The following is a 12,045-nucleotide window of genomic DNA, read 5'->3' on the forward strand; positions in this document are numbered from 1 at the left end:
AATAGAACAAGAAGGTTGACTTATTCTCAGTACCTGCAATAGCTTTTTATCTCATGCTAGAGGGTCCAAATAGAACAAGAAGGTTGACTTATTCTCAGTACCTGCAATAGCTTTTTATCTCATGCTAGAGGGTCCAAATAGAACAAGAAGGTTGACTTATTCTCAGTACCTGCAATAGCTTTTTACCTCATGCTAGAGGGTCCAAATAGAACAAGAAGGTTGACTTATTCTCAGTACCTGCAATAGCTTTTTACCTCATGCTAGAGGGTCCAAATAGAACAAGAAGGTTGACTTATTCTCAGTATAGTATGATGCGCCTAGGCAGTAATATTCTATTTTAGGTACCCAACCTAATTTGCACAACAATACATATTGTTGTGTAGATTAGCCTTCAATCTGTTGGAAATTTCTGAAATAAAATTGTCTATGCTAGGTGTCTTGGTAGCAGTGCCTTGAGAACCAAATATTTTCTAAACTTTAACGTGTACTTTCCTTTGAACAGTATTATAAAATGCATTTTCTTGGATTTTGTTTTTAACTTTTCATATTAAACATCTAAACATCTCTATGAACACTAACATTTTTTTTCTGTTTATCAAATCTTAGTTTTTATATCAAAATTATTACATCACGAAGAGTAAGTTTAGAATAATTCTGAGATGACTTCCCCCAGAAACAAAGATGTGTATTTTTCAAAAAACTTGCAGTGCATTCCTTTAGTGACATTTCAAATTTCATGACGAAAACCACATAAAGAAAATAAATTCTTCAGCCACATTTTTGAAACAATTCTTTAAAAGTTTAACCACAAAAATGTTTATTATTGACAAATATGTTATTATTTTAAATTTTTTTGCTACCGTTGACTGTCCTAGTTCCTTAGTTAGAGCATGCACAAAAATTTCAACTCAGCGCTTCTCACTAACACTTTAAAAGATCCAAAATGCTACTGAGCATGCTCAGATGCAAAGGATTATGGGAATATCTATGGTTACCTTTACACCAAATATTGGGATATCAGAAGACATTGCCCTACTGCACAGGTCATGGTAACAAAATCTGGATTATTTGCAGTTACAAAATGTGACAAGACTGTTCTAACAGTGATTGGTTTACATTTATCATATTTCCCACAATGCATCATTCAAGATGTCAGCTTTACAAGTTGCCTAATGAAGGAAAATATTGGTATAACTCATAAAGTCACTTTACCTCAGTAAAGAGAGAGAGAGAAAGCGAGAGAGAAAAAGACAGAAACATTACACAAAGTCCAAAATCTGAACTCGGTTTTCTCTTGAAGTGAGTACCACACACTCCCAGCAACCATGTACCCATGACTGACATTTTTACATCTATTAAACATGCCATACAAACTTTTTGACTTCTTGGAAGCAGGCTCCCAATAGTGAAGCTTAACTCTGTACCGACCCACACACCCCTTATTCATACAATGTAGTATGCACACCAATCAATGAGTACATGTGGAAGAAACCATGATGGTACGGAATGTAGGGAGTGACAGGGTATTAACTGTCACTGTTGTCACTTTGTCCTTCATACGATACATTATCTTTCCTGGGTTTTGGCATCTTGTGTTCATACACCAGTGGATAGATGTGTTGAACTGCTAGTTGAATGTTATCTACACATGGCGCTGTAATTCAAAATATAAAGAAAGTGTATTACATGTATTGTTTGTTTGTTTACAATTTGTTTTATCATGAACTTGAGGGTGCTGTCACCAATTATGATTTTTTCTGTTTGCAATTGATATTTTTATGAACTTGAGGACGCTTGAACAAAAGAACAACACACAATAACATAATTGTTTACATTCTGTTTTGTTTATGTTTACAAACTTGATTTTTTTTGAGGTTGAGGGTGATCTAACCAAAAGTAAAAACTAAGTACTGCAGCCATTTGATTTTTTTACAATGATTTTCCAGATGCATTGCGTGAGACGACATCACTTAAGTTATGTTTGGGCTTGTTTTATCTTTACTACATTTGAAATAAAATAGCATCGTTAAAACAACAGAAAAAACATTTTCATCTCTTTAATAATGAGTGATTTTACAGAACAGTTTCAGTCAACACACAATCAATGGCAGAGATGAATTTTACTGGTAAACCCGGGGTATGATCAGGTGACAACCATCCCTGTGAGTAACGTGTGCAAACCCACTGCACAAACACAATACATTGTATATGTCATTGTTTAGAGAGACATGCAATGCTTTTTGGAACCAGCAACAGGCTGTGTATGAACAGACAATGGGTCTATGTATACTTCTTAACATTCAACTCCTCTAATTCTGAACAACGTAAATTTAAAACGATGAAACTAACAATACTTAATAGATAACCCTACGAGTAGTTTCTACTGACTTACATCAACGTTATAGAAAGCATATATCATATTGTTTGCTGATATGAGCAGTCAGGGAGTGAAGTACTACTAATAGTACTTTCCCCCTCCCGTCTCTCTCCCCCTCCCCTCCTCTTCAGGTATCTCACACATAATTAACAAGCATTCAATATCCATCATAGACCAGAATCAAATATTAAGAAACGACATTTGCATGTTTGTAGACAAATCCACTAAATTTTGGTAACAAGCTGCACACTATTACATCATCAGTCAGAATGTCACATGACCTGGGTATTGTTTGTCTGTTGTAAAGTATGTACTCACCTGTAATGGTTATACTTCCTGTTGAGAATATCTTAAGAGTTGCTCTAATAGCCTTGATCTTGTAAGTGACAGCTGGATGTAGTTCTGGTTCATAGCTACAAAAAACAATACAAATACAGAACGTGACAATATACACTACTTAAAATCTCAATATCGCCATTAAACTGCAACTTCACTTTTGGTTTAAATCAGCATACAAAATACACATACAAGTAGATATCGTCCATACTACCCAAAGAGATTTGGCTATCTGGCTTGACATAGTCTGTATTCGTGCCACACTATCAGCTGGTCGATGTGTGAGGGCGCCCTAACACAGTGTACCTTACAGACGGGACTTGATAATGCTGACTGGGCAAATATCTCAACCACGACTCATTTCAAGCAAATCTGAGTTGACAAATGATGACGATTGGGCTCGAACCTGCAACCTGCAGATTCCATTCGCCCATCATGATTCCACAAAATGCTTTACTTCAGTGTTACAGGTTGTTTATAAAAACTGCAACTATTTGTTTACTGTACAATGTACCTGAGCTGAAAACACTTACCTTGAATGTTGATAATGTTGTTTTGAAAATAATCCTATTCGGATACCAAACGGAACAGAACATGTACCCAGAACATTGACAACTTTAAAATTCGAAAACCTCACCTAGTGAAGAACAAAAGAATAAATAATTCCTAACACAGTCACAACAAAGTAAAATGAACGAATGGTTTTACCATAGACATAAGACAAGATGGTAAGTAGCTAAGATGTCAAATAGGGAGAATATTTCTGGTAAGTAAACTTACCAGGGTTCCCCAGTTATTAACTCGGTTTCCTTAACAAAATTATGGTAGATAGTATTGGTAACTATGTAACTTCTACTCCTTTCTATAAATGAGGTTCCCCATCAGAGGTGAACAAATCCACTGGTCCTGGGTCCGGGACTAGCAATTTTTTTGGGCGGACCATACAAATTATACCTTGTCTGGTCCATCGGACCAGTACCTTACTATTAATAACTATGTTAAAAAGTTGTCTAAATATACAGATTCATAGGTAAGATTTAATGTTTCACATTAGCGGGACCTGGGACCACTAATTCTTTCAGCAGGACCACTGGATTTTTTACGGCACTGGTCCGGGGACCACCATTTCACAAAATGATTTGTTCACCCCTGCCCATTCTTAGCAAAAGCGAATGTGACAGTGATGGATTGATCGACATAAACAAACAAGTGGATGATAATGTTTTGTTATAGTACCAGGAATATACAGTATTATCTATAAGAATTTGCCTGTTCCTGAACATCTAATGGGAACCAGTCCATTTGCAGGCATACAAACAATATAACCAACCTCCTCCCAATGGCTATACCGTCTTTCAAGGCTAACATAGAGAGATATCACAGTCCAAATCTGTTGATTTAAGACGCCATGAACTACAAGGCTGAACATTGAATTATCTTTATGCTGGTAATCTATGAAGTTAATATTTTGAAGAAGCTAACAATTTCCAAGAAGGTAACAATTTCCAAGAAGGTAACAATTTCCAAGAAGCTAACAATTTCTAAGAAGCTAACAATTTCTAAGCAGTTAACAATTTCCAAGAAGCTAACAATTTCTAAGAAGCTAACAATTTCTAAGAAGCTAACAATTTCCAAGAAGCTAACAATTTCTAAGAAGGTAACAATTTCCAAGAAGCTAACAATAACAACAACACATTCAATTCATGATGACAGTATCTTATGTTCACTAATAGTGAACTTGCAATCCAGACTGAGCATGCTCAGATGCAAAGGACTATGGGATTATCTGGGTTTTTTTTTTTTTATTCTCCAATCATATAAATGCGTATTTTTATCATGTGAAGCGCACTGAGATTTTTATGTAATTATGTAATGCGCTATATAAGAAATAAATATTATTATCTTTATTATTGGTTATTGTAATACCTAATCTGGAGCTACTGATAAAAGTAACCTCCCACGATAGTCAGGGTAAATATGAATTGATCATTCATGGTTACAAACAATGTATCAACATTGTGTACAATACCAATTCATTAGTATTTATCATCACATTTCCCATGATGCAACATTCAACATGGCGGGTTTGCAAATTCCCTATTCTGTAAAGTAACCTAACTTACCCGAAATCCTAGGTTTTGTAGTGTTCTTGCGTACTTCCTGGCAGCCCTCCTTGCATCATCCTCACTGTTAATACAATTCAAATCAACATACGATCATCATGCAAAAATAATGACAGGGCAATTGGAAATGTGTACAACATAAGATAGACTGCCTGTAAGATAGTTCGTGTTGTTCAGCCTTATCATGTGAGTGCTGGCTGATAACATAGTATGAATGTCTGTCTTTTACAGACTAGACATAAGAGATAGTCTTATTATCTGTTTTTGAGAACCCATAAGGTGGACCTCTGGTTCATAGTGGTTTGGAGAAGGCCTGAACACTATCAAGTTTAGGGTCAACTTCACTAACCTTTCATGACCTTGAGAGAACACGAACATAAACATAGTGGATCTAAACTTCTCAAAATGGCCTGCAATATGGGGTAACGGGGCAAGGTGTCATTCGTCATAGTATTACATGTGTGTGTGTGTGATATGGGGGGGGGGGGGGGGGGGGCTAAATGAGCTAAAACATTGTTCACAGTACTACACTAGTTCTTACCTTGTACAACCTGCACATGTTATCTTCCCTGATGACCACATAGTTGCCGTACAGTATGGATCACGGAGTCTCATCATTACTTTCTGAAAAATTAATAAAGTGACATTCCTATATAAACACGATATTAACATAATTACATTTACCAATTACAAAAGGCTTTGGTCCAATGGTTTTCAACAGAGCTGCATACACATCATGTCAATTATGTAGATTGGTATCAATAGAGTGGTTTCCATGCCATGTCATATAATGTTGTGCTCCTATTGTGGTACCTAGGAACACCACGTATTAATTTTACTTTTTTATCTTATTTTATTTCATAGGTTTGTGCTTTCTTTCATATTGACCTTTTTAATCTACATTGTTGTATATACATATACTGGAATTGTCTCAATTTAATTATGTTAATGCATCTCTTGACAACAAGGTAAGATTAAATATGGTCCCTTTTTAAAATTATTTGTATAAATAACCTTCAAAAGGCCAATAAAGTGAATATACAAATTTTTCCAGATTTCCCTGATAATACAGTGGCAAAAAAATGAAGCAAAAATTGTATTATTCTCTGGGAGCAAAGTTCCACGGATGCATGTTGTCAGTATTTGCTGGCATAACATTTACACACACAACTACTTGTGGGGGTCAATTACATGCAGTACTGTGGCAGTTTTGCTACATCGCTGCCGGTCCTCTGCTAGAATCTGTTGTCCTTGTAAAATCAAGGGACTAGCTTTCTGTAGCAGAGAAAGTGTTATTACCTTGATGTTGAGTTTGGGGATGGGTAATGGGTGTAGGGGGTGCATTTCTATTTATACATGTAGTTGCATACATACATAACTAGTATGACATCTCTTTTATTTACGATATATCAGTTTATTATGTGTGCATCTGTTTTTCATGCATCTTAACCTTAGAATTTGTGGCTACAGTGCAAATAACGAAGTGAAATAAATATATGATACTGTGTGTCTGTCCTAATATATGAACTGTGAAAAATTGTAGCTGTGGCAGAGAGCAATAAAGTATATAGTAAAACTTATGGATTTATAGATAAAGCAGCTGTAACCTTGAGTCACTATACGGCCATGCATTGTAATTTGCATCATCAGACGTGACTGTATGTTGTTCGAGGATTTGGGGTGGGATTCTTCCTCATGTAATGGTTTTAGAGTCTATAAATATCTTTTCCGTATGTACGTAATGTAGGGTGTTTGGATAATCAAGAGTGAACCTGTCACTGTAATCAAATTTATATATATATGAACAAATGCATTATACTATAGCCATCATCAATATCATCAAGTGTCACTTACCCCGGCGTCTCGCCTGTATTCAACGTTAATTCCTTCTAAACCAATTCGCCTTAAATTCAAGTGACACCGTGTACTAAATGTGCTCACAACATTGTTTATAAAAATGTCCACGCTGCCTGAATCTTCAGTGCCACCTTGGCCTTGGTTATTTTGCTCTGCATTGTCATTCGCATGATCTGTTGGTGGCACAATGTCTGTTGCAGAGGTCGGCGCTGTTGCTTGCCTTTCTGTTTCTAGCACTTCCTGTATCGATGCTACAGCCGTCTCTGCCATTGTTCCCGCCCCATAAACCCTAAACTAAAATATCTCCAATGATCAAAATTCTGTTACCATGGAAATACGGCTTCATAAGTTTTCACAAGTGTCATTTCGTCTACAGTTACAGCACTGGCAGCGTTGTCTCTGAATGGCATTCGTGTGATGATGAGTGCAGTGTACAGCCGTGAATCACTAGAACGTCACAATAAAATAACTTCCCCGGCACTCACAAAATGCTTACTACCTCCTCCGAAATTGACCCAATTGTTTGTTATATACCTCTCAATCTTGTGCATCTAATTCAGTACCAGGATATTGTCGAAGTTTGTGATGAAATATTTCGATTTGGCTCCGTGACCTCAGCTTGTAGCTATTGCTCACAAGGCTTTTACACGTGTGACTGGCCCTCTACGTCGCAATCTCTATAAATACGTAAATAATCGATTCGACCAATCGGATCACACCCGATGTCCCAACCCGAAGATTTCCGAACACATGTCCCTTTTTGACAAGCTCTCTCTTGAAACGACAAGTTTGATTGGACAATTAAGAATGAGTCAAATCAGAAATCAACCGTAAGGTTTAATATTTATCGTTAATTTGAAGGAAATAATATCATAATAGTGATATTAAGACAAGCTAAAGATAAATGAATCTTGTTAGTATCTATAAATTTGAGACATAACAGAAAATTAGCAGATAAATTTGCCAAGTCAATTGACCAATCAGACAAGGCGTACGGAATCACTTAAAAGGTCACGTTCGTGACCGGGAAAATTCGAAGTGCACAACACGAGCGCTGACGACACAATAAAGGAACATGAACGCATCAAATCGTCTTCCTCTTGGCCGTCCTCCGGTACATAAAAATGGAATTACAAGAACAACTGAGATTTTGAGACGTAGCAAGAAGGTGAATATTGACGAATATACTATAAGAATGTCATTTTGGTCATTTGTAGCGTGACAGAATTGAACAAGTTGTTGCAGCTATCCTTACATTTGTCAGCAAATTCGTGTGACAAAATGCTCTGTGGTCTGAGGTTTATGACGCTCGTTGTACCCCGTTTATCTTCCTACCCTAGTACCCATATGATGTAGTTGCAATAAAATATCCACATATTTTATTTCGCAGGGTAGTGTTTCTGATTCTGAGGTGGCTTCTCTGGTAAATGATCCATGGACTGGTCAAATGTTGGCAATGAGTACGGTCAGTGGCCAAAACAGAATGTTTACACCAGCTAGAAATAAGAAGTCTTTGCTGACAGACAGGAAAAGGAAATCTCTCCAAACTCTACAACCAGGAGCAGGAAGACAGTCAACGTTGGTTGGATCAAGCGGGATTGTCAGATTGTGTCGAGATGAAAATGTAAGATTTGCTGGTTTTCCTTTTTTTTTCTCTCGAAAGTTCATAGCATTCATGTCACATTTCACTCCATAGTTACAGGGAGCAAAGGTGGGGCATCACATTTGATGTAACTTGTAAGTAAACCAAGTTCAGAGCTAAGTTCCTTTAGCATTATTTTGGCAAGGGTTCAAAATATACTAGTAAGATGTGCCTTATAACAAAATGAAAAGGTATGGCAACAAAAAATATGAAATCTTCATGATAAATCATTTCATAAATTTTTTCCACAAAAGCCAAATACATTATGTAAGTGTAAACTTATGATTCCAAACACATACAGGGTACACTATCCTATTTTTAATTTTGATTTTGATTTCGAATTGTAGGGAGTCAAGAAAGGGAAAAGGAAACTGGATGATTGTGACAGTCAGCCAAGCAAGCAGGCAAAAACTGAAAAGATACTTGTAATAGGATCCAAGGCAACAAGTAAAGATGTCATATATGAAGACCCTAAAGAAGAGACACCAAGCCTTCAAGAAAGCAGTGAAGAAAAGGTAATTTATGATTTTAGTAAATCAAGTAGTTTGATTTAATAACTGTACAACAGCTTCATGGCATGTAACTTTTGTACATTTTTATTCACTGAATTCATAATTTCAGATTTGATGTTCAATTTGAAAGTTCCCCTAGGGTTTCATCCTTGCTAGCTCACACTCAAAACAAGGCATAAAAGTATGGACCAACTGTCCAAGGGATGCATGTTTGTATTTCAACCTAGGGAGTTGGGGTTAGGGATGGATTAGATATTAGGGATAGGATAAGACTCCCTAGCATACACCTGATTGTATCATTTGAAGTAAGTGGACACTGTTCTACATACCAGGGTTTTATTGCTGTCGCTATTGAGTGTGTTTGTCATAGTTTCTTTATAATGTTGATGTGTAGACTTTTTTCATTTCTTTGTTATCATTAATTAGAAGTAATTTTTCAGCCAGATTTACCACAAATCCATCATTTTAACGTAATAATTTTTCTGTTTTCAGGAAGCTAAGTCATTGGCAGAAGAAGCTCTAGAACTTATGGTCAACGGTAAGAATACAGATGTATATTATGTTATGTCTAATTTCAAGGTTTTATAAGTTAGGTCAATCTTATGCATAAAGGGATAACTTTACATATTTATAATGTAAATATAATCACTTAGAAGGCCATGCTTAGTTGTGAATCCCACCATAACACTGAAGGAATCAATGTCACACAAAGACTTTCCAGCATCAGTGCACACAAAGACTTTCCAGCATCAGTGCACATAGTACTGATAATTACATGTTAACATCATGAGCAGAAGTCCATTTGTAATTATCCTGACGACATATCTCCTATTATCATGTTTGCATCAGCAAAATGGGGGTTTAAAATTCCTGGCTTCCGTCAGGTTTGAGTGCATTTTTTAGGGTGTGTAAAGCAAACCCAGTGGTGCTGGTTGCTGGGTGGGGAGGTGTCTGTATACAATATACAAATGATAAATGTATGCATACAATACATATTAGTATTTTACATGTAATTATTGATATACAACAAAATCACAGCTTTTGGTCTTACCAGGTAAATATATACTAGTGACTTATATTGTCATCGTATTCTTTCAGAATCTGTGCCTGAGTCCTACTGGAAAGATGTTGCAGAAGAAAGAAGGAAAGCTTTAGAAGACACGTTGAAAGAAAATGAACAAGTAAGCCACATCTCTTCAGCTTAATGTGTAAACTTTCACAATTTTGGTTTCTTTAATAAATAGGAAATGTAGACATTAGAAATGTGATTCAGAATGCCTTCCACATGAATACAATAATCTAAGTAACTTGAATGACATGCTAATTTATCACAGTCACTTGTTTATCATTGAAAAGAACAGTAGATTCAATTAAAATGGCCATATGATTGAGGATTGGGTATTTATTTTGGATTTTTAATTTATAAAACAATTTTATCATGGCTGCCTACTTGAAATATCGATGTGAAGCAACATAGACCAAGTCTTTGTTTGTTACTCAATACATCGCAAAAAGCTAAGAAATGTATGAAAAAAAGTTTGTTATTGTACGTACAATAACAAAGATTTTACACATTTATCAATCTTTTATAGACTTACAATCAAGGACTTGGCATATATATAATTGTTTCATATTGATTTTTCAAGTAGGACACCATAATAGAATTGTTTAAATCCAAAAATAAATACCCAATCCTCATCCATATGGCCACTTTAAGAAAACAGAAAATTAACAAAAAATAATTATGAAGTACAAATTCCTAAGAAGTGAGCAAGAATGTACTTTATCAAGTAAAGCCGCACAGATCCAGCACTGACTGAAATGTGGCAACTGCTAGTATTGTCCCCTGTAGCTAGTACTGAAGGGGGTGTCATTGGTCAAGTCACCACCAATGATAAAAATACTGGCTTGCAAAGATGTTAATGGATTTGATACCTTCCTGTTTATTATAGCTTCATCACAAAGTTAGTGATTTACAATCGGAAGTTAACAGACTCTCAGAGTTGGCTGGACAGACAGAATATTTTGCAGCTATTGTCAGGGTAAGTTCACTTCCATCTGTTCATACTAGGTAAGGAACATTTTAGCTCTAATTGTTGTCAAGGGGGAGGGGAGGCTATCCCAGGGTCACCCAGGCCTGGCAAACATAACACCTGCGAGCTCCGTGTTGGTAATCGTCCCCAACTTTTCAAGTCATTACTCCAGGAGTCCCCTCCACCACCACCCAAATTCGCACTCGTCTTGTGAGTGAGACATGGCTGAGTGATACAGCCTACCCATCGAGTCTGTAGAACACTCGCCCTGGGTTTGGGTTGGTCACCGAAAAATCCCCTGTTTCCAGTAGGATTCGAACCCATGACCTCCCAACTGTTAATTCAAAGTGCTAACCACTATGCTACATTCATGAAATCTAAAACAACATTTGTATAACCACTTTATTTGTACACTTTGTTTCACACAGGAACTGGTGAATGAAAAAGAAGAAGAGAAAACACTTGATGAGCAAATGACAGAAGATAACACAGACACAGAAAAACAGATATCATCATCATCATCATCATCATCATCATCATCATCATCATCATCATCATCATCTCTCTCATCACAAGATGAAGAAGAATATGAGGAGTCACTATCAGAAGAAAGACAGTCAGAAGAATCTAGTGATGAACAGTCAGAGGAAAGGGATGATTCATAGAATATTGATGGTTGAATGGTAACACTTGGAGACATGAAGGGTGAGAGGAGGGTGTAGGCCCATGCATCATTCTCTGAGTAGCCTCTTACATTTTAAACTTATTACATAACACTTGGATAATCTTGGATGATCCATTGCTATTTCCAAAACATATCGTACCCAGCTATTTTTTCCTGTTTTGTGATCGTTAAATTTTATAGTCTTATTATCCAGAAAAGTCCTTCAATGGAAATGACGGGGTTTCAACTTGCTGCCACGAAAGTCCTTTAGAATGCTGTTTACGCCTAGAAAAAACCTGCACAATGAAATTTATGAAAACAGTGTCCACAAAATGGTGCAAATTAGCCATGTCTGATACATAAATTGTCTTGCTACATAACTAGTAGAAGTTTGTTGTTTAGATGTACTGGTACTACAAAATACCATACCCCTGAAGTAAACAGGACTCCAAACCCATCGATATTTATGTAACTTTGTGTTGTAATCTTTTAAAAAATGGA

The 12,045-nt window shown here is 36.4% G+C and overlaps 2 protein-coding genes across 2 annotated transcripts; one reads left to right on the forward strand and one right to left on the reverse strand.

Moving 5' to 3' along the window:
* Nucleotides 1–856: 856 nt before the first annotated feature.
* Nucleotides 857–7,333, reverse strand: LOC144445957 (TATA box-binding protein-like 1). The gene is made up of 6 exons (XM_078135612.1): nucleotides 6,691–7,333; nucleotides 5,378–5,460; nucleotides 4,837–4,900; nucleotides 3,247–3,350; nucleotides 2,696–2,790; nucleotides 857–1,654 (listed from the first exon to the last, which is right to left on the reverse strand). Exons 1-6 carry the CDS (start codon nucleotides 6,961–6,963, stop codon nucleotides 1,527–1,529), a joined length of 747 nt encoding a protein of 248 aa, XP_077991738.1. The 5' UTR covers nucleotides 6,964–7,333; the 3' UTR covers nucleotides 857–1,526.
* Nucleotides 7,334–7,768: 435 nt separating this feature from the next.
* LOC144445199 (uncharacterized) lies at nucleotides 7,769–11,815 on the forward strand. The gene is made up of 7 exons (XM_078134745.1): nucleotides 7,769–7,861; nucleotides 8,084–8,317; nucleotides 8,683–8,850; nucleotides 9,340–9,385; nucleotides 9,946–10,028; nucleotides 10,800–10,889; nucleotides 11,759–11,815. Exons 1-7 carry the CDS (start codon nucleotides 7,769–7,771, stop codon nucleotides 11,813–11,815), a joined length of 771 nt encoding a protein of 256 aa, XP_077990871.1.
* The last annotated feature ends 230 nt before the right edge of the window (nucleotides 11,816–12,045 follow it).

This window comes from Glandiceps talaboti, chromosome 14 (genome assembly GCF_964340395.1).
Source record: "Glandiceps talaboti chromosome 14, keGlaTala1.1, whole genome shotgun sequence".
Classification (NCBI taxonomy): domain Eukaryota; kingdom Metazoa; phylum Hemichordata; class Enteropneusta; family Spengelidae; genus Glandiceps; species Glandiceps talaboti.